Source organism: Narcine bancroftii, chromosome 2 (genome assembly GCF_036971445.1).
Source record: "Narcine bancroftii isolate sNarBan1 chromosome 2, sNarBan1.hap1, whole genome shotgun sequence".
NCBI lineage: Eukaryota > Metazoa > Chordata > Chondrichthyes > Torpediniformes > Narcinidae > Narcine > Narcine bancroftii.
Genome location: NC_091470.1, coordinates 250,526,705 through 250,549,368, shown reverse-complemented (window position 1 = coordinate 250,549,368; position 22,664 = coordinate 250,526,705). Strand labels below are relative to the sequence as shown.

Sequence of the window (22,664 nt, the reverse complement as noted above, 5' to 3'; positions counted from 1 at the left end):
ATCTCTACTTTACCTAGGTTCCTTGTTAGTGAGGTGGTGAGGAAGGAGGGATAAGGACAAGACTATGGTCGTGTTTGTTTGGATGGACACACACACACACACATCCTTTACAACACATACATCAATAGTGGTACACACACACACACACACACACACACACACACACACACTTTAGAAATCTAATGTGCTGTTCATTAAGAAGGAGACGGAAAAAAAATCTGGTGCCATAGTTTCAAGACCACTTTTGCTAAAGTCAGTATCCTTAGTATTGAATCTGGGCTCTTGGATCCACAATGGCTTTAACTGTTGAGCAAGCAAAAATGATCCCTTAGTTTTACCATAAGATTTCGAACCAATGGAGGACACGGATACTTTCATTAACAAAAAAAAGTGTTGAAAATTTGCAATGGATGGACAGTGCGTGTATTTAAAACTCAGTCATGAACTCCAACTGAAGCACTGTTTTTTTGTGAAATTTATGTGGAAGAGGGGAAAACTGAGTTTTGACAACTTTGGTCTGAATGATTAACCAGCAATGTTCCTTTAAACTTTTGAGTGGAAGACGTAATTAGACTGGTGTTCTGTAAAAATTAATTTTTTTTAATTGAGTTTCTCATTGAGTTTCCATGAGAGGTTGAGGGGCAACTACCTCTAACTCATGCTGTTGGGTCCTGAGCAGACACATCAGCAATTGCTGGAAAGAAATTTGGAACCAATCTGCTTGAATGCAACATGAATCATGGGCTACAGTACATGTGCAACTTTATCCCTTGAAGTCATATAGAGCAGCAATCACTCTCAACCCTTTTGTCCCATGAGTCCATGCCGCCCAATTACATTCAATTGACCTACAACCACTGGTACATTTTTGAATGGTGGGAGGAAATCGGAGCACCCAGAGAAAATCCATGCAGACATGGGGAGAATGTACAAACTCCTCAAAGACAGTGCAGGATTCAAATACTGGTCCCAATCACTGATGCTGTAACAACTTTGCGTTAACTGCTAGGCTAACCACGCTGCTCGGTTCTAAACAAGATTTGGAATGTGGCAGATCCTGCAAAATGGAAAGATTTGGGGAATTTTAAATTCCATCGTGTGTAAATTGTGTTCAAAGAGCAAAAGCATAAAGTTCAGACAAAATACAGAATCAGAATTTATTGTCACAGTAGATGTCATGAAGTTTGTTGTTTTGTGGGAGCATCATTAGTGCAAACATTTATATATAAATCACCTTACAAATTAAATAAAAATTAGTGCAAAGAAGAAAAAATAAAAGTAAGGCAATGTCAGTGGTTCCTTGATTATTCCGGAATCTGATGGGGAAGAAGCTGTCCTTGTGCCACTAAGTGCTTATCTTCAGGCTCCTGTACCTTTTTCCAGATGGCAGCAGAATGAAAAGGGCATGGCATGGATGGTGAGGGTCCTTGAGGATAGAGGCTGCTTTCTTAAGACACTGCATCTTGTAGATGTCCTTGATGGAGTGAAGTCTGATGCCTATAATGTCTCAGGCTGAGTTGACAATCCTCTGGAGTTTTTCCTGTCCTGAGCTTTGGCACCTCCATACCTGTGAGGCAACTGGCCAGAATGCTCTCCATGGTACACCTGAAGAAGTTTTTGAGAGTCTTTGGTGACATACCGAATCTCCTCAAACTCCTCACAAAGAATGGATGGTGCCTAGCCTTCTTCATGTTTGCATTGACATAGAGGCTCCAGGACAGATCCTCAGAGATGTTAACACCCAGGAATTTGAAGTTCTTGACCCACTTCACTGCTGAGCCCCTGATGAGGACTTTATCATGTTCTCGTGACTTCCTCCTGAAGTTCTTCATTTTGCTAGTGTAGAGTGCAAGGTTATTGGTATGGCACCACTCAATGAACTAATCTATCTCCCACCTGTATGCTTCCTCATTGCCGACAATCATGGTGTCAATAGCAAATTTGTAGATAGCATTAGAATTGTGCCTAGCCACACAAGTCATGGATGAATAGTGAGTAGAGTAGTGGGTTAAGCACTCATCCTTGAGCTTCAGCTGTGTTGATTGTCAGTGAGGAGGAGACCTTGTTTCCAATTCATATTGACTGTGATCTTCTGATGAGGAAGACAAGGATCCTGTTGCAGAAGGGGGTTCAGAGGCTCAGGGTTTGGAGCTTGTTGACCAGTAATGAAGGAATAATGGAATTGAAAGCTCAGCTGTAGTCGATGAAGAGCAGCTATATGCATGAACTGCTGTTTTCTAGGAGATCCAGAGCTGAGCGGACAGCCAGTGATAATGCATCTGCTGTGGAGTGTTTGTGACAATAGCAAATTGCAGGGAGTCCAGTCCTTTGCTTTGGTACATGTTAATTCTGGCCATAACTAACCACTCAAAGCATTTCATCAAAGTTGATGTTAGTGCTACTGGGTGATAGTCATTGAGCCAGCTCACCCTGCTTTTCTTTGGCACTGGGGTGATTGACGCCCTTTTGAAGCAGCTGGGGACCTCCACGCAGCAGTGAGAGATTAAAAATGACCATGAACAGATTTTCAGTACTTTGCCAGGTACGCCATCAGGGCCTGATACCCGATACCTACCTTGATTGACGTTCTGATGTCAGCCTCAGAGACAGATATCACAGGGTCTTTAACCTTTGCAGGGATTCTCATTGCCACTGTTGGGTTTCCGTTCTCAAAGTAGGCATAGATGGCGATGGACAGGGATGGGTTTTGAAATTAGGGCAAAGACCCTGATAACAAAGAATTGAGTAATTAAGAACAATTGAAAGTCCAGGCCAAATCAAATGATAATGGAGTCCTGCTGATGGCATAATTTGGGGTTGAAATAGTTCAGGGTCAGGAAGGGTTCAATGTTCTTCTCCAAGATGGCACTTAGACTTTGGACAAGGACAATGAACAAAACTAATATAGCTTTAGCCTGGATTCATGAAGAGGCAATTGTCTTTTTCACAACTGATCTTGGAGCGAAGATTGACAATTGAGCCTTAGCTGATGAACCAAGTAGAGCCATGACTGTGTGCTGTGGCTGTCAAAGTGAATTCTGGAGGGGTATTGGAAGGGGACTTGTTGAGAAAATGGAAAATACTGAAATATATTAACATTTGGAAAAATACTGAAAGAAATTTGTTGTATAAATGAAAGAAAATGGAATTCAACTGAGATAGGTTCTGCCAAACCAAAAACATCTAAAAATGTACAAAACCTGTAGGACATTACTATTTTAGGATTGTTATTTCAAATATTGACATTAATGAAACTACTTTCCAAGCAGAAACAAACATAAAAACCATAGCTGTGCGATTCAGATCCACCTTTCTGGAGATTTCAATGTGGCAACTGTGCCCATGGTCATAATACAGCCATTTTATCTAAACATTCAAGAGGATTGAGAATTACTCTAATCCACATGCTGAGGCAGTTGAGTGAAAATAAACCCGTCTGTCACCTTATTGTGGGAGCAGGGGTGGGGTGACACAGCATCAATGGAAGCAAAGCTAGTGAAATTGAAGTGCAACGAAATTGGAGCTTGAGTAGATTCTGCCAAGTGAGACGGACAACATAACCCATACAGTTATTCAAAGGGGGCTCTAACCATTCTCTACTGTGGTGTAAATTAAGGAACGTGCTTAATTAGAATAGTGACAGGCCACGTTTTAAAGATCAAGAAGAAGGAGGGGAAGAGAAAATTGAAATGAAAAGTGGGTATCACTTATCATCAATAAATAAATACAATTTATATGCTGTAAAATGACTTTAGTATTCAAGAGACCCAATTTCAAGTATCCATTACAACGCTGCTGATGCATGAACGGCTTGGCGTACACAGTTTCTGGCAGTCTCAGGCTGAGTGAAAGGGGCTAATGGCATGTTAGCAACTCTTTCTGTAAAACATCTTTTTTTAAAAAAAGTCTCCATCCGCAGATCAAAATAATTTCTATTATTGCTGATAGAGAGTAAAGCCTTCAGGACAAATAGATTGGTTTTTTTTTCATCTGTTACTGCTGCACCGCTGCCTCAAGTCACAGGAGCTAAATAGCAAGAATACACAGATCACTGGTTTGGGTAATAGTGAACTACATTACAAGCGCAAAAGAAAAAAACCCAGACAAAATCTGAATCAGCTATTCAGCTTGTCACAGACTTAAATTCCCAATTCTCTCTCTATTTACTTTTAAGAAGTAGCTCAGTTTTTGCCCTTAATTTGCAGTTGTTCTGTGTTTACGTATATCGTGTTAATTTTACAGATTTTCTGTTCAGCCTGCTCTATGATCCAGCAAAATGTCTTAAACAAAAATCTCACAGTACTGATTTGAAAACAACAGTGCACTGGAGTGATTCAAATCAAGCCCATGTAAACAGCCCGCTTCAAATCCCTTGCTGGTTTCCACTCCCTTGTACAACACAAGAGTAAGCATTGACATGAATGTGATACAGTATGCAGCGGCCCCTCCCCTGGTACCATGTAAGTGGAGTACCATAACTGAATTTAGCTCCAGTCAATAGATCCATACAAAACTCAATAAGCAATCTTGGAGCACAATATGATTTCAAATAATATATTGGCGGCTTATTTGGTATAATGTTGTAACTTGATGCAAGTACACAAGATTAAAGGTTCTATATACTGATCTACTCCAGACTTCTTGCAATGAAGTGATACTGCCATACATCTCAAAAATACTCCTTTAAATCTATATGGCAATCTTCCTTAACAAGGGATTTGCTGTCAATTTTTTTTGTTTGTTAATATTCCAAGCAATCTCGTTGAATCTTTCTATATGTCAGAAATGCTATTAAAATTGTTGTTAACACCTACTAATTATGAGTTAAGTGAAACATACAAGTGGAATAAGAATTTGTGATTATTTCTATCATGCAGTTGTGCCTCATCTTTTACACGTACGATAGATCGTTTGAATATGACTTCAGTTTCTGATAGGTCCTACATAGTTGGTATAAGATGCATTTTTATCTTGTTTATTTCATTTGTTTCCCCAAAAAAAGGATTAAAAAGTGAAGTCTTTGTAAAATGCAACAAATCCAAAATATATAGTTTGACCTGCATTTCAAATAGTCCACTGTCAATCAGTGGTAGGAACATTTATGTAAATCGTTATATTGCATCCTTGAATCCAACAGCAAAATTTGCAAGGATGGTAGAGCGAGTTAGAAAACTGTAACTACAAAGAATTTTTTCTGGTATTCTTTAGGTATATCAATGATTCTCTTGAATCTTCCAAATGATTAAAGTTAAAGCAAATGATTCAAATCACTACAGAATCTGTTTTCAAATAATGAACACAGATTCTGTACTATACAAGAATATTGAGGGTTTAGTAGGTCCATTGACTGACTTAATTTGCAAGCTCTTCAAATCAATCTGTGCATCTTGACTTTTCTGGCATATTAGAGACAGTTATCCATCAATGGTTATTGAAACCCATGACAATATTACAATGGTCCTTTTGAAATACTTAATCTTTGCATTGGCAATCCCAATTCAGAACTTCTTCCTACACTTTACAACTAACCGATTACTTTGGATATTCTTCCCAATATAGATATAAATAAATTTAACCGTATATTATAAGAAAATGTTATATATCAAAATGAATAATTTATCATTCCTGAAACAACTTTTCATTTAAAACATAAAATCTGGGCCTGGTTTGGTCCATTGCTTATTTACAGAACATTTTAATTAATCATAACTATTTCATTCTACTATTATGGCACACCACAGAAACCTAATCAGCAAATGGACAAATGCTTTTGCAAGTATTCAGCAGTAATAAACAAAACTTAAAAACAATTGCTGCAAGTTAGATTTAAAAATAAATCCCTCTCTGATTATGCATAAAACAAAGAAAAATAGAATCACAGAGGGCATTAGGCGGTGTAATTCAATCTTTGCATTCTGAAACATTCATTAATGACTCGAGCCTCTTATGTGATTCATGCCGACAGAACCCTCAAGTTAAATAAAATCCATTAGCTTTTTGCCTCGCATTTATTATTCCCCATTCTAAAAAATCTATCCAAAAATAGGTTTTCTCCACAAGCATAAAAAAATCTTAAATTCAAGTATCAGAAATGAGCCCATTTCCCTTTGTTAAAGTTACCATTTTGTTTTGCCCAATAATATATCCGAACAATAGCCATTGTCTTCAAGAAGGCAAAGCAGAGCACAAATATTCAACACAATTAATAACGATCATCATCCATCACTTTCATAATCTGCAATCCTCGGTTGCATGTTTGCATACCTGGAAATTGTATTAACTTATTGATCTACAATTTAAAAAAAAATGAAGTACAATATATATCAGAAACTTCGGCAAACCTTTGTATTTAAAGGTTTGTTTTGATGCTAATTTTCCAAAAATAAAATTTTAAATTACGCAGTACAACAACTAATTCAGTTAAAAACAGTTTAATCATAACTTCTGTAAAAAAAACATTATGATTTGCTTTACACTGGCTGCACTGTTGGACATTTCTTGTTCTCCCATCTGTGACTACTTCTGCCAAAATTTCCTGGCGACAAAATAAAAATTGGTTTGTTCCTTCTTATTTACAGTCATTAAGTAAGTAAAACGCTAAAAATTCTGGCACCCTAATGCACAATCTTAAATGCAAGGCACTTGCTTGCGATCCCTACCAATGTTGTTCTATTTAAGGTACAGTTGAACCCGATTTTGTGTATTGGGTCAGTGTGGAAGGAAATTGTTTCGGCCCAAAACACTTTACATATTCAAACTGCAATTCCAATTCTTAGTATTTGCTTCAGAAATTTACTACCTGCAGTTTTCTCACGTCATGTTTGCATTTGATTGAACTTATGCAAATACAACAAAAATAGGAAAATGCCAGGCAAGCAAAATTAAATAATTTTTCAAAGCTATTTCAGACATTTACTGATCATTGAGCCCCAACGAAAGAAACTCCATATTAACAGGCCAAGCAATTTTTTTAAATGCATAATTCAAGGCGTTTTTTAATATAAAAACCACACTGAACTTTTTCCAGAAGACTGGTGCCAGTTGTAAATAACTGCTCAACTTAAATAGCAGAAGAATGGGACTAATGTCTGTGTTACTTGGAATTGGAGTTCATCAGAATGTTTCCTTGCGGTATATTTTCACTGAAAATTTGTGATGAAGTGATCTCTGCTAGTTGAATAAAATTAATTGTTTTTTTTAACTCTTTATGATGCTAGGAATGCTGTGAAAAGAAGGATGAATCATTACAGACAGAATTCACGCTGAGAGACAGGAGGAGATAAATAGGGATTTCCCACAGAGTTTAACAATGCGGGAAAAATTCCAGAATGAATGGCAGATTCTCCCACCGTGGTCTTGCAATCCAAAAGACTGCCAGCAAGAGGCTGAACAGAGGAGGGCACTCTCGCTATGCTAAACCCTATCACTGACCTGGCACATTCATTAAAATCTATTCAGTGGCCCAAGTCTCAGGATCTGTAGCATGGAACCACCTGTGGTACGGCCTGCCATAGTGTTCTATTGGAACAGTTGCATTTTCTAAGTATTACAGCATTGCATTACTCAGAGAAAACAATCAGCTCATTGTACACAAAGCACAGATGTGAATAGGGTTAAAACATTCCTGATATGATGCATTACTCTATCCTGAAAGAGTACTGTGATTTCCTTAGTCTTGAGTGAACAAAAATGATTTTAAAGTTTAAAACGTTGATGTTACTTCCAGAATTGCTGATGAGCAGATGAGTGTTATTTTGCATAAAATACTGATTGCATGGGACATGAACTTTTAACAAGTCTTATTGACACACCTGGTGGGTGGTCTTAAAGAACTCAGCAAAATGGTTGACTAAGGAACAGTGAACAAACAGGAGATTAAAAGAAAAAAACAGTGCCTTCTCTCACTGTGCTATTGTCTGCACACCAGGAACAAAACATTGCATTTAGGAAGACAACACGAAGGTTGAAGCTGACACACATCAAATTAAAAACTTTCAGTGTTCCTTTTGCAAAAGTGGCCTCATGTTAATGAGCCAACAAATGGTTTTGCTTCTGCACTCAAAAATCGGAGTTGGTTGATTCACAATTGAATGGATCTGTCAAGAATCAGGTTATTACAAGATTTGAGAGCTGTTCCATGCATCAGTGAAATATATCATAGTTAATAGGAATAAGCAAATGTTACGTTTTAATTAATAGCATTTAAAATTTGATCTGTACCTGCCTGCTTTGTGATGGTATCTGAAAAGTCCTCCTCTAAGACACAGCAAATTCAACAATGTGTCAACGTTCGTGTTGGTTTGAAGGTTCTGTCTCAATGACGTTATAGATGGGCAACTGATAAATCTGAGACAGACACATATTCAACTTTTTCAGTGCTCTGAATCAGACCCAACAGTTCCCATTTTACAGCTTCCACACACACAGTCATATTTCCCTTCCTTTACTGTCATGGCAAGGACTTCAACATTTGGCAGCAGGTGTGGCTTATGACACAATCTGCAACCATGACATCACATCCAGGTCATGCAGTTTGTGATACAGATTGCTCCATTGCCAGGAGGAAAGTTAATAAACAAAACAAGCAACAAAAAGAGGAAAGCCTTTGATTTTGAATCGAGAGAGTCCTCAACAATAATGCTGAAGTTTCCATGTTAAAATTGTGAAAACCAAGCAAAACAGAATGAAAGAATGTGATGTCCCATCATAGCATTCATTTGAAAACTAAAGAATGGCAATAATCTCAATTTTGCTGACAACACGACAAGATTTGCTTTTGGAAGGTTAAGAAACCAACCCCAGAATAAGCATTCTCCCTACTTAAATAAAAACATTTCTCTTTATCTAGATGGGGCTGTGATAAGCTGCCACATGTAACAAACTCGCTGTGATCCCTGTTTAACACTCAAATTCAGTGTTAACACTAAACAGAACAGTGGTAAGCTGTGCTGCCAAGGTCAACGGCACAGATGTACTAATTGTATTATGAGCTTGACATCTAGTGGCCACCTAAGGCAGGGCAAACCAGGCAAAGGTTAAATCAGCAAGCTCTGTCAAAGCACTTCTAACTACCCACCCTCAGGGATAACCCATCAGATGCTTGTTGGCACACCATGCAATCCCACCTTTTCAGTGAAGCCAAACAAAAGGAACTAATGCATTACACTAGACAACAATGTCGTGCTAATATAGAAAGGAAGCACAAAGGGGTCAAAACAACTCCATGGCTTTTGTTAGCGACCACAAATAAACCCAGCAACAATTTCTAACCATAATTACACTAAAATGTTTCAGTCACAATCGGCACCATTTTCCTGAGCAGGAACGCTCACCACTAGTTGGACTGTCCCCTAATATTGAGGCTTGAAATATATATAAAATGAAAGAACCATTCCAACTACAAGTTACAATATCTTTGCTTTGAAAATAATATAACATGCTTTGCGCAAATGAGCCCCACCTTTGAGAATATTTCCATATCCATATAAAACGTTCACTTCACAAGTAGTAGAATTACCAAATTCTGGTTAACATATACTGCCATCAACCAGCAGCGCTGCTCTGATCAATGTCCAAAGAAAAGGAAGAAATTATCAAACCTGTTTCTTGTAACAGCAGCCAAGAAAATGAATAAAATTAAATCACTCAAAAAAACCTTGAAATAAATGAGAAATTAAATTTATCCTAAATGCAGCATGTTGTAATTTTCATAAACTAGTTATTACTTAAAACCTTTTGCAGCTACCCAAACATGGTCCCAAAAAATGAAACAAAATGGTAATTACAAAATGATCTCTTAAAATATTTGACCAAAACTTTGGAATTATAAGATCTAAATACTGTCAAATTAACATTGTCCTTCGCATTTTATACATGTTCACTCATAAACCAGAATAAGCAAGTTAAATTAGACTACCTGCATTCAAACCATTTTCTGATCAGCAGCTTTAATACGACCATGGACATTTTTACTTTTGCTTTCTCTATCAAGTTAAATTTTCTTTAAAAACTGCACCAGTAAAGCAAGAGCTTGACCTGAAACAGATTTTAGAATGAGATTAAATAAATTAATCAAACTAAAATTTCAATTTTTAATCCAAGGAGAAAATTCTATTATAATATTATTTAATCTCCTTGGCCTACAAGTTCTAAATTTTAATTCCTGTAAAATCTGTTGTCTTCAAAGGCCACAGACACATTAAAAAAAAATCAGAGTACAAAATGCTTTTGCAAAGTATTTAATTTGATTATTTTTACGTGAAGGGAGAACAATCGCAGCAGCATTTAACTACTTTTTAGTTGTGGAAACATGACACTGCATTAAGCTGCGTAAGCCTATGTTAAAAAGTACAATGTGCAGCCATAGATATAGTAACACTGACAGAGTTGGCTGTGTTCACTGGAGAAGATTTTTCTTCAGTACGTAAAGTTCCAAGCAGATGCTATTTATTGCTGTTACTCTTACTGCCCAAGGAGATGAATGTTTGTTAACGGTGCAACTGAGGGCGGTTTTTTTTACTGGAAGTTGCAATTTCAAAAGGTAAGGCCTTACAAAAAAAAAACCAGTTCATACTTTCCCTACCGACTTCTTTGGAAGGAAAATTCATTTCAACAGGCATTAACAAAAATGAATGAATGATCCACAAACATCATTGTTTTACGTTGGCAACATAATAAACTGGTACAAATTTACCAGTGTTTAACAAAATAAATCAAGGGTCATCCTTTACTGAAACAAATTATTTCACTAACCATACCACCATCTGTCACAATTTAAAACGAAATGATCTTTTCTGGTCCCCCCCCCCCCCCCCCCTTTGTAATGACAACTTAAAATTCCTGTTATATTTTCATTAATCAGTCATTAATGTGACATAAAAAAGCACAAGGCAGTTCGATCTGTGCGGATAAAATTTATTTACAGTTGTTGCAAACTCAACCTGCTACGAGTGAACAGCTTTAATTCAGCAGAGCAGCTAGAAAGCAGAAGCAGAGATTTGGTACTGTCCATTGATGCCTTTTACCAAGCTATTGTACTAAATAGATTACTATCATTACAAATGACAGGTCATAATACTTCCCACAGAGCTGTTTTTTCTCCAGTATTATCATTCAATTCTGCAAATATTAACACAAAACTGCACCCTGAGAGGAGTGTTTAGTCTTTATTAAAGATGGTTTTTGAAGCATAAATCATTGAGCACACTCAGCCATGCAGTGTATCGGGATGGGAAATTTAACTGACTCAATGGCATTAGAAACTCTTATTACAGTATCCCTTATCGTAGTATTCAAGTTATTCACTGTGTCAACTAACTTTAAGCTTGACCTCTGCTATTTCAGTTCAGAAGGCGTGCATTTTCCATATTAATTCATGCAGGATTTACAGTAAGTGAAATCAATATAATCATCTTTAATTCTGCAGGATTAACACGTACCTTTAGTAGAAATTAGCAAAGGAAATTCCATTCTCTATTTCATTATACCATCTCCAAAGTATGTCACAATAAGAATTATTGCACCGTCAATGCCAAGGAATTCAACACTTCACACACTGAAAAATAATGCATACTTGATTCACCAAAGGAAGGGGGAAATTACAACCCAGAGACTCTCTTACCCAATTAAATAATAACATGTAAACTTGGTTGATAACGCTCCTCATCGCGGTGGGTTTAAAAAAAAACAGCCATTCATTCCTCTTCCGCTGAACTTCAATCAGTTTCTCTGTTGACTGCCAGATTGATGATGCGATGATCTGATTAAACCACCGCATTATATCGCAATCCCAATCTGAATGTGCGAAAACTAAACTTCAAACTTTTCCACCAACCCATTGCTCCTAGTGTGCAAAAATAAAACCTCCCGAATAATTGCGGATCCTCAATTAAATGGATAAATCTATTTTCCTTCCAACATTACTGCAGGATACAATTTTCCTACCCAGGAATTGTGCTGCAGATCTTTTCGTGTATGGAAGTTTGTGGGTAAATATTGAACTAACATTACGATTTTTATTTTGCACAAAACAGCAAAAATAGATGGATTATTTCTGAAGGCCTCTCTCCCGTTTAGTTTAGAATGGCCTGAAATCGTTACATTGTTGAACTGATCTCTTGTGAGAGCCGATTTACAGCTATTCACACGTTACAATAATAAGCTAAAAATTCCACACTGGGGTGCAGTGTAGTCCTTTTGATTGTCAAGCTGATCCATTCTCTACCCCCGCAGAAATAAATCCATTCATTTGGTCATGTAGTCATTGAGAGTGATAAAAACAAGCCCAAGTGTGAGAAATTCTACGTGATGAAGTAAACAAAAACATTTCCATGACACAAAAAAATACTTTGTAGTTTTACTCCCTGTCTTATGCAAGCGAAAGGTTCAATTGGTTGATTTTATTTAAACCGGGCCCGCTTGAAATCGACCAGGTGAAAACCGTGCGCCCAATCGGTATTTTCTTACAGATTTAAATTCCAGCGTGATCATTTTCATGTAATATAAATTTCCACGAAAAAGTCACGTGAAGTTCCTATCAGGAAGGTAACTGTTTATTGTGCCTGCGCGACTTCACAGATAAACTTTGAGCTTTAATTTGCCACACAAATACATATAGATGTAGAGAGAGAGAGAGGAAAACAGTAATGTAAAATAGCAGGGTAACGCGAAGGACAATCTGGGAATCCCTTTTGTAAATCAGATACAATATGGTTCTTGTCTTACTTTCTCTCAATGTGATTTTCTCTCTGTCCTGACTCTGGGGAAAAGATTCAGTCCTTGAGTATGATGAAACAAATAGCATCTAAACAGAGGCGCCTATTTTCACCCGCTATGGCCTTCACAATAAGTGCAAACACGTTTTGACAGTTTAATGCCGTCACCTCTTTTTTTTAAATTAGGGAGGCTCTTTTTCTCTCCTTCGCCTCCTGATTACTTGCATTTTTAAAACCGAATTTCGCTTCCCCAAAATAAAATTGAATGACCTAACCTGCAACAGCGAGTCGAATAAAGATGCTCGCCAGTAAATGGACAGTTACATTTAATCGTCAGTTATGCAGCTATATATATATATATATATATATATATAAATAAAAACAAGGACAGGAAGAAACCCCTGTGCCCGTGTTAGAAGAGCGAATTCTTATTTTTGCTTAACGTTGAATATTTGTTTATTTTTTTAATGCTATTGTTGAATGGTGTTGAGGGTGACAAATATCGTGGGCGCTAGATTACCAAGAGCAAGTAGACTTCACTTCAGGAGGGCAAGTCTAAAATTCGATGCCTTTAATGTAGCCAGCTTTAGGGGTCAAGCTCGATGCCTTTAATGTCGCCAGCTTTGGGGGTCAAGCCCTGGAGTGGGAGATCAAAGATGGCTGGAAACTCAAAGTGGAGCTGGACTTCCCCCCCCCCCCCAAACACAACACACATACACAAACACGAACACACACCCACAATGACTGACCACCGACCAGACCGCCGACACCCACCGAGGCACAACGTAGATGTCTCGATTCTTCGAACAATCAAGCTAAATTTCTCTCCACCGTCTCACACCAAGACTGAAAACTTCTGGCAAGCCCCAAACAAACCAGGATGTCCTTTCGCGATCACGCAGTTTATTTCTAAAAGCACGCGCGAACACACACACACACGTACTCGCTCTCTTGCCTCTATCAATTGAAAGTTACAAGGTCCGGTATTAGGCGAATTAATAGCCCGGGGAGTAAAGGATTTAGCGACCAACGTAGTGTTCGCTCACATCTGTTACTTAAAACACTTGATCTGAAAGGTCTCTTGGAAACAACTCAGCTGGGAATGAGAGTGAGGGGAGGGGTGTTTGCATTTGTAGTTTGGTTTCCGGGGACCGAATCTCCGATTCCATCTGCCTCCAGTTCCCGTCTGTAGATTGAGAGCGAGAGAGAGTGGGGGAAGAGAGAGAGAGAGAGAGCAGGAATCACCCTCACTTTCTCCTCCTCCACATCCACTGCTCCCATCCCACCACACCACACCCCCCCCCCTTCCAAAACATCTCGCAACAAACAAACAAACACGGCAAATAAAAGTGAAAGATAATGCACTAATCCGGCTCTATCACTTTCTCAAACTAACCGAACTCGTGAAACTACTGGCGGTCTGTGCCGCTCACTCACAAGCAACCTAAAAACCGGGGGCGGGGGGAACACTGCTGCATTCCCTCCTAAGTCTTGTTCCGAAGTCCGAAAGGTGGAAGAGATAGAGTGGGGGGGTACAAGCATTGCACAGAGTTGGAAGCTCGCACGAAAATAGGATGCAAGCCCCCCTTTAAACCAAAATAAGGGGGCAGGGGAGAGAAAAAAAATCTCCCTCTCGTCAACTTCACCCGTGTGCTTTTCGGGACACGAATAATTCTGCAGGAAACCCCGGGGAAAGGAGAGTAGAAACGCATACTTACAATTGGGCGAAACTATTGCCACCGCTTCCTCGTCCGACTTGAGATGCTGGGGTTTAGCTTGCTTGCGGCGCGACATGGTGGCAGATACATCAGCGAGGCAGATAAAAATTGTTCACAAATCCGGACTTGCAAAATTACGGAAATTAGCCGGGTAGGAGCGGCGCGAGTGCGCATGTCAGTATATAATTATGATTATCAATAATGCATTGCGATTAATCATCGCCGCATCTGACAGACGATTGGATCCTTTCCAGAGGGGGGAGACACTTTGAGATTATTCAAATGAGGAAGCGAGGAGGAGAGAGAGCGAGGAATAGAGCCAGTGATCGATTAGGCTGTGGCCCCAGTGGCCGCCGCCGCTTTCGGTCCGTTCCCGAGTGCAGCGGACGGAAGGGCAGCGAGTTTGCAGACCCTCAGGAAGGGTCTGTCCGGAACGATCGCTCTCTTCTTTCTGGTTGTGCCAAGTCGTCTTCGCGGCCAGGGCTGAGACCCAGCCCGACCAACGCGCGCCCGCACACCCTGTTTCGAAATGGATGGGCGCAGACCTAGGTTTATGATCGATTGTCACTTCCACTTGGACGGCTTTTAAAAACAAACTTTTTTCTCTGTCGTGTGTGCTTTATAGACTTGTGTGTGTGTGTGTGTGTGTGTTCCCAGAGAGAGGGGCAACAGAAGGGAGCGAGGAGGAGCGAAGGGACCGACGTCTCTCTTGTCGTCGGTCTCCCTGCACTCTGCATGCGAGGCCGACACTCCGCATCACCGAACCAAAAATAAACAGTCCACCACCAGAGAGAGATTTTTTTTAAAAAGCCACCCCGTCACAGACCGATTACTTTTAATGTCCTGGGTCATATTCTCCGCGCTGTCCCTCACCGTAACGTTTTGAGCAGCGAGTTTGCAGGTGCACGGTGCTGGATGCAAGAAGATGCTTCCCAGGCTGAGCCAACAAGTTGTTGCCTTTCCGCGAACAGGATCAACGCAGCCAACACTACGAAATGCCGCCGCTAGGATGTACCAGATAGTTACTTTCACCCAACTCCCAAACATCGGCTCCGATCCTCTCTCCCCCACCCCACCCCCCTCACCATACACACACACAAACGCACCTATTTTATTTCCTTTTCCACACTCCATAGGCGCCCAATTTTATTCCAGATTTCTTGCCTTTTGACAAATGTTCTTGGAATTTTTTTTTGAAACAACTTCGCATGGGGGGGGGGGGGCCTCGGTTACACACGTCGTTTGGTCTTCACCAGGAACTGAGTATATATATATATATTTTTGCTTGGACTGACCAGAAAAGCCATTAAAGACCCTATGATCACGATAAACACTTGTTGGTCGCTGGCGAAAGCGTCGCCCGGCATGCGCGATGTGACCAGAAACTTGCGGGAACGACCACGAAAGATTGCATCTCGGTCACCTGCCCCTTTAATAATGATCACTTAAAAATGTTAGATTGAAGAGGAAAACTGGGATTATTTTTTAATACAATATTGAATTCAAAGTACTTTTAAAACACGTGGGCTCTGCTTTAAACGCATCTTCTGATTTCAAACAAGCCAAAAAAATTAAGCCAATTGATGTCTAACCGCTTTAATGAATGCAGAACGCGCCTTTTCTCACTTTACATACTTTTTTTGCAACTTAATAATGCAGGCGAAGGGATGAAGATATGTTTACACCGCAGCGATCGAAGTGTTCACGGTGATTATCCAAGTGCGGCTCCACACGAAGCCAACATCTCTCCGCGCAGTAAGGCAGAATCATTTGAATAGATGTTCAATACATTTGACCCATTCGTTAACCCGAAACACCGATCGTGGCTCACCCCCACCCCGCCGTCTCCCCAAACTCCTTGGAAACTCACATTTACAAGCCGCTGCTGAATGCGAAACGGATCTCGCAATATTTGGATTCAATTAACATTTAAAATCCGTGATTTGTAAATTCGCGGATTTATCGAAATGTGAAGATTGTTTTAGACAACATCTCACGAGTAAAGCTGAAATAAAACGAATTCACATCTTTAATATACATTTAAACCCTGTCAGTAATGTCTTCTATAGTTTTGAGAATCTTTAAAATAACATGCTGAATCTTAAAGTCAAACAAAGCCCAGATATTATTAACAAGAAGGCATTTCAATGAGTATTTAGTTTAAAAATACGAATAAGTGGTCTCCGGGGGGGATAGTAGAGTTGAGGACGGGGAAATGTGAGAATTTATCAGATCTCAGCGAAGTTGCATCCATAAAACTTGCAAAAAACACAATCTACTTGTTTTCCTCTTTTTTAAAAAAAAAACTAACTACTTCTTAATTCTTGGTGTCTGCGTCCTAGTAGTTTGAATTATAATAATTTTTCAGAAGTCGCGATGAAACATATTTATCACTGAGATCGATCGAGCGATAAGTATTTGAAGGCGAGTTTGAAACTATGCTTTTGGTTTTTTTATGGGAAATGTGAAATGTTCGTAAATACTTTTAAGTATTAAAGAGGAAAAATTGCAACGTCTTTTATCTTGGAGCGTTCTGACTTCTTGACGCGTCAGCGAAATAAGGTTGGCAAAGTATGAGACAGGTTAAATGATCAGCCATCGTCATTTCTTTTTCTCGCACCTTACAGAAAACGACAAACGAACACTTTTTGGGGGTCAGGTATCGCTGAGCTGAGCGAAGTCAAATGCTGACATCGGTGCAAAGATTACATGGGAAAAAAAAATCCCAAAAGATCAAGTTGGAATAAGATTGTGAAAGCGGAATCCTTTACTGTGCATTCGGTTTGTTCTGGTGTTTATTGGGGCATTCGGACTATGTTGTCGATGCGAGCGCCTATGTTACAGCTTCAGAACTTGAGTTTTGCACAGAAATGTCAAACAGTTTCCAAATATTCGCCCAAGAGTCCACCATGATTCGGGAGAAGGCTCATCAATTCCGGATTTTTGTGCCGACATGCCTCGTTCTCAAATCATAAACAGGGTTAAAAAAAAACCCTTTATGTGTGAAATGTTCGCTAAGTAAGCGACAATTAATTACACATCTGCTCACGTCCCCGTTACACGGGACAGATGTTAACATACCTATATTATATATTGTTATTAGACCGACTGATAATTGATAATACAGCCTGTCATCCTGCAGCAATCACCTTGATATATGTTAACATCAAATGGAAATCTCAGTTTCCGCCACCACGGCTAAATCCAAACAGCCTGTCAAACATCAATTGTAGTCATTTTTTTTTTGGTTGTCTATTTGAACTCTTTTTCATCGCTCCTCTCTTGCACTCCCCTACGGACAGATTTCTTGTTGGACAGATACGCGCCGTCCCATCCAGAAGGTTACCATTAACCAACATTATAGAACCCAGCCCGGGATGAGTCAAGCCAGCTATTGATAATTGCAAGCAGCTACTGTATCGATCGGTTTGTCCCTTATTCCCCTGGTATAGGCGAGATAAGAAGCCACACTATTTAGTGGAATATAATTTCTTTCGACCTATCTACTTCGTACAGACTTATGATGAATAGCCAGAGTGGCTCTAGTGCTTTATCAAGAAACTTGCTGCTATTCTATGTCTGTCCCCCTCCCCCCCCCCAAAAAAAAAAATCTGTCTACCATCCTATCATCGTCAATATCATTTACAAAGGCGCCAGAATAAAGATCTACTCGAGATTAAAGTACGGCTGTATTATCTGACCAACTGATCTGCATCAGCGAGGGGGGGGGGGGGGTGGGGGGGTGGGGGAGGGAACGAGGGGTGGACTGTCGTTTAAACTTTTTACCCGAGAAAAAGAAAAATAAAGGGCACAAATGAAACCATTCAGATACCCGGCGCAGAACCTAAACAGTTATCAAAGCTATTGATGGATCAGCTTCTGAAACCATCTGAGCGGAGAGATACTGGGGACAGAAGGAGCGACCCGGGTGTGCCTGCTGCTCAGTTGCCCCTTCGCCTTTTTGATAAATCTTCCCATCCGCTTTACTGAAATTGGAACAGGGACTTCAACCAGAAACGAGTTTTGGTTTCTTTCAGGTCTTCGGCTGAAAAAATGTATCAAAATATCACGTTGAGGGTAACAGTGAACAAACGAGCGAGCGATCTCAACGTGCATGTGAAAAATGTGTGCATCGAAATCTGGTCGCGTATTCACAAGGCAGGATGATTTTAAGAGGAGGGATTATTGAACCCCTTTCCAATTAAGGCATCGTGTGAGATTAGGGACGGAGGGTGGAGTGGGAAGCGGGATTGGAAATACAACTCCTCAATGAAGCAAGCGGACGGAGGTTTAATTTCAATGAACACGCCAAGTTACACTCTGGTGTGGGGATGCCTCTTCAAGTAGACGGCTCACCATGTAATTTTTTTTCCCGCGAGTGCACTCCTGGACAAACGTTTTCTCCCCTCGCAAGTCAAATCGTAAAATGATCCGTAACATCTCCCGTGCACCGATTTTTTTAAAAAAAAGTAACCAAAATAAAAACCCAACCCAAAAAAAATGACACCCCTTCAATAACAAAATGTTATTCTGCCAACTTAAAAAAAATATTGCACCTGGATGAAGGTTTGCTCGCTGAGTCCTATTCGTGCAGTTGCGATTTTAATTGTCGTTTAAAGTTCAGCAGCTCGTCATTTTAATGCTGTGACTAGTCTCCTACAAACTTCTAACTTCCAGTGAAAAACAAAGAATTTCCTTTGTGTTGTGGAACTTTATATTGCTTTTAGGAAACTGACAGTCAATAGTTTACCTCAAATGTTCTCAGAAAAGAGAACTCTCAGAATGAACAGTAATTCTAAAGTAAACCCACCTAAACCAATGGGGGGGGGGGGGGGGGGAAATACACACGCCTTTATTTTTACAACTTTTTTTTGTTAATAATTCTCCAAGCCAGAAGAAAACGAGTTGCAGAAAATATTACACATTTGTGCATTACCAGACAGCGAACATTGATTAAAATGGACACGTTAGAATGCCTGAAGAAATACATTGATTTCAGGATATATTTGCCTCATTCACTTCCTTGGATACTTTTTTTTGCCCTAAGAATTCTGGATAACCCAGACCACCCTAATTACGTTTGTTTCATGATGTTCGTTACTAAGAGGCGAAGCTCAGAATGATACAGCTGGAGCCGCGAGGACACTCTGTTGGTGGAAGGTTCTCTAAACTGTTGTGGCAGGAGCAACGCTTCCATGTCCTACTGATGCAAGTGATGAATCAAACAGGGTTCGTATACATTAGGTAACCGGATCTAATGTGCTAATAGTAGAAATAAAATAAGGCAATAATAGGTCGTATAAGCAGCCTGAACTATTGTCGAGCAGACAGAAAAGTAACAGCAGTAACTGATAACTTAAAATACAAAAAAAAGTGATGATACTCTTTGTCAAGAAAGGTCACATTTGGAACACCCATCAATCTCCTGCAATTTATTCTGTGGACAATCCAAACACTTACCACTCCAATTCTGCAAACATGCTCGATCTCATTTCAGATTAAGATTAAAACTTTGTATCATTGTGGCTATTGAAGTAAAGAAAGTTTTAAAAAAAAAATGGACTCCCTGGGCAGGCTGGTTGCATTTGGAGCCAATTATATTTTTTTATATTAATTGAACTGGAACTGACTTGTAAACTATTTAAATGCATCCGGATTAGGTATAAATTATATTGGCTCATCGACAATTTAAAATCTGTTCCTGATCCATGAACAGTCCCAGATTGATAAGAATTTAGCCATAAAATGTTTGAATTGTTTGATGACAGGTATGTTTTGAATAATCTCTAAATATGCAAGTACTTTAGATAGTGAAATTAGATATTTGCTAGGATTTAGTGTTGCAAATTATATTGAATTGCAGGCAATTAAGAGCGATTAAAATAGGACTGGAGTGAACCAAGGCTTTTTCCTTGCATATGAAAATGCACGTGTAATTTAAACCTATTAAGTAGCTGCTGGTTGTCTCTCTTCAGTCGTTTTTTTTTGCGGTTGCCTGTTATCTTTCTATACCCTGAAAAAGAGTTATCATACAAAAGAGATTTTGAGGGGAAAATGTAGACCAAAAGTCCAAAAGACATGAGCATAGTCTCAATGTTTAATAGTCAGCTTTGAAAACAATCATTTTAATTGAAAATATTACCTCTCTGGAAATAAGCAAATGTTTGTGTAACTGACAAGGGCACAAATATGTTTTTAATCTTAAAGCATGATTGTGTGATATTTTGTCAGTATCAGTTATTTAAAATGGTAACATGACAACCATTAATATGAACCCAGTTCAATCATCAAGTGGGCTTGTAGATTGTTTTCCTTGCTATGTCCCAGACTATGTTGTAGCATTTTGGATTGTCCTGGTCATTTTTGATAATGTTTGAATGTAATTTTATATGAAAGACTTTTTGAAAGTGTCACCTTTGCAAGCATGGAATTCCACTTTGAAGTAGATGTGAACAAAACCATAAATGTTGTGAAATTAAGGAGAAAACCTCATAGTGAAAGTGATCCAAAAATAGAAAATGCACACGCAATGATTTTTTTTGCTGTTTGCTTTGGTTGACTACTGCTGAAATCCATTCATTGTCAATTTTTTGACTTGATTTGAAATGTTATTGTTTTGGCTGAAATTTAAATAAATACTGGGCATTTGATAAATAATTTAAAATATTTAACAAGCTCCATCCCTTCTTTGTATGCCTGCCTGTGTTAGCATTGAGAGAGCTGGCTTGCAGTGGCAAAGAGCCTGTCACACTCAGTTGCCACTCAGTGAAGTTTCACAGACATTCCTTCATTATTTATGCATGCTGTACTTTATTACATACACCAGGTGTGAGCCCTGAACACTCCACTACACACAGGCAGTTAAAAAAAGGTCAAATGTCATTGTTGGAGTAATAACAATAAAAACCTCAAGAGCAGAGGTGTGTTGTCATGTGACTGACCAGGTTTGTCACACAAATACTATCAAACAGTGCTTAGTGAAATGACCACTTCATCTAGCACCTTACAACAGCAAGTCTCATTCCTTCAGCAAGGCCAGAATTCTGGCAACTTACAAACGGGTCAACGTTAAACCACCTTCCTATTGTTACTTCATCTGCAGTCATTTTGGATTCTTCACATGGCACTGAAAATGAATAATTTCCTACTAAAGGCTAAGTAAATTAATCCCTCCATTAATTGCCAGCATTTGTATTAAGTCAAATATACCGATACTGACCAGAAAATAATTTAACCATCATAGAAAATCATTCAAATTTTATTGATTGAAATACAGTGCATATTTTGCTTCGACAAATCACCGTGGTTTTCTGTCATTCCCTCCCCCTCCTTCCACCCCATTTGATTTCTCTCAAAGCCACTGAGTGATCACCCATATTAAATTTTAATTTAATAATTGTTATATTTTCTGGTGTGTTGTGTTTATCTATTAAGTATGCCAGGCTGGTGCATTTTACTTCTTACCTATCCCTGTGGCACCCTCTATAATATTGACAGATACATTTTTTTTCCAAAGCTTGTCATGAATAACCCATATACTTTTAAGAAGAACATTTTATTTGATATAAACACTCCTGAGCCATTTAGCTCCACTTTCAAAATCCTCAATCAGAATGAATAAGCTCATTGTTCACTTGTCATAATTTGTAATTGTTACTGAAATCCCCTTTAAGTCTTTGTTTTAAAGGTAGTAGACCACAAGATTGATAAAATGAGATCTGCATGCCTTTAGATTATTCACATTTTGTAAACAATGTTTTGTGTTTAATTATAATTCTCCACACATTTAACATTCCCCTTAATTTTTGCAGTAAGTAGGGGTTGCTTGCAGTTATAGAAATGGGTTTATAAATAGCTTTGTATTTGGGTTATACTGAAAACAAATAAAACCTTCCAGGGATATACATACACACATAAATGCATAAACACAAATTTACACTAACGAACACACAAAAACAGACACAAACACATCATACTAACAAATACATACACACCAATGTTTACCCAATTTGTTTGACTCCAATGTCATTTTAGAATTTGAAGGAATTTCGTATCGATGGAGACAGTAAAGAATTAAATATTAGTGGGAGACTTAAGATATTTTATCTCTACCAAACACATTTCTTTGAGACATTAGTTTATCAAGAATGACAAAATATGACAGTGTCGACAAAAAGTCCCTCTGGAGTTATGTGGGGAAAAGACTGGTTCATTTTGAAAAGGGAAAGGGAAG

The 22,664-nt window shown here is 38.9% G+C and overlaps 1 protein-coding gene across 4 annotated transcripts in view; it reads right to left on the bottom strand.

Annotated features, from left to right (window-relative positions):
• Positions 1-14,612, bottom strand: part of LOC138755219 (sal-like protein 3) — a 61,531-nt gene extending 46,919 nt beyond the window's left edge. For 2 of the 4 annotated variants that reach the window (XM_069920808.1, XM_069920811.1), the window contains exon 1: positions 14,432-14,612. In XM_069920808.1, the coding sequence (XP_069776909.1) occupies positions 14,432-14,507 (76 nt within the window). In that variant the 5' untranslated portion in view covers positions 14,508-14,612. The remainder of the gene's footprint in view (positions 1-14,431) is intronic. The other 2 variants (XM_069920810.1, XM_069920812.1) reach the window with 1 other exon arrangement.
• Positions 14,613-22,664: the final 8,052 nt, after the last annotated feature.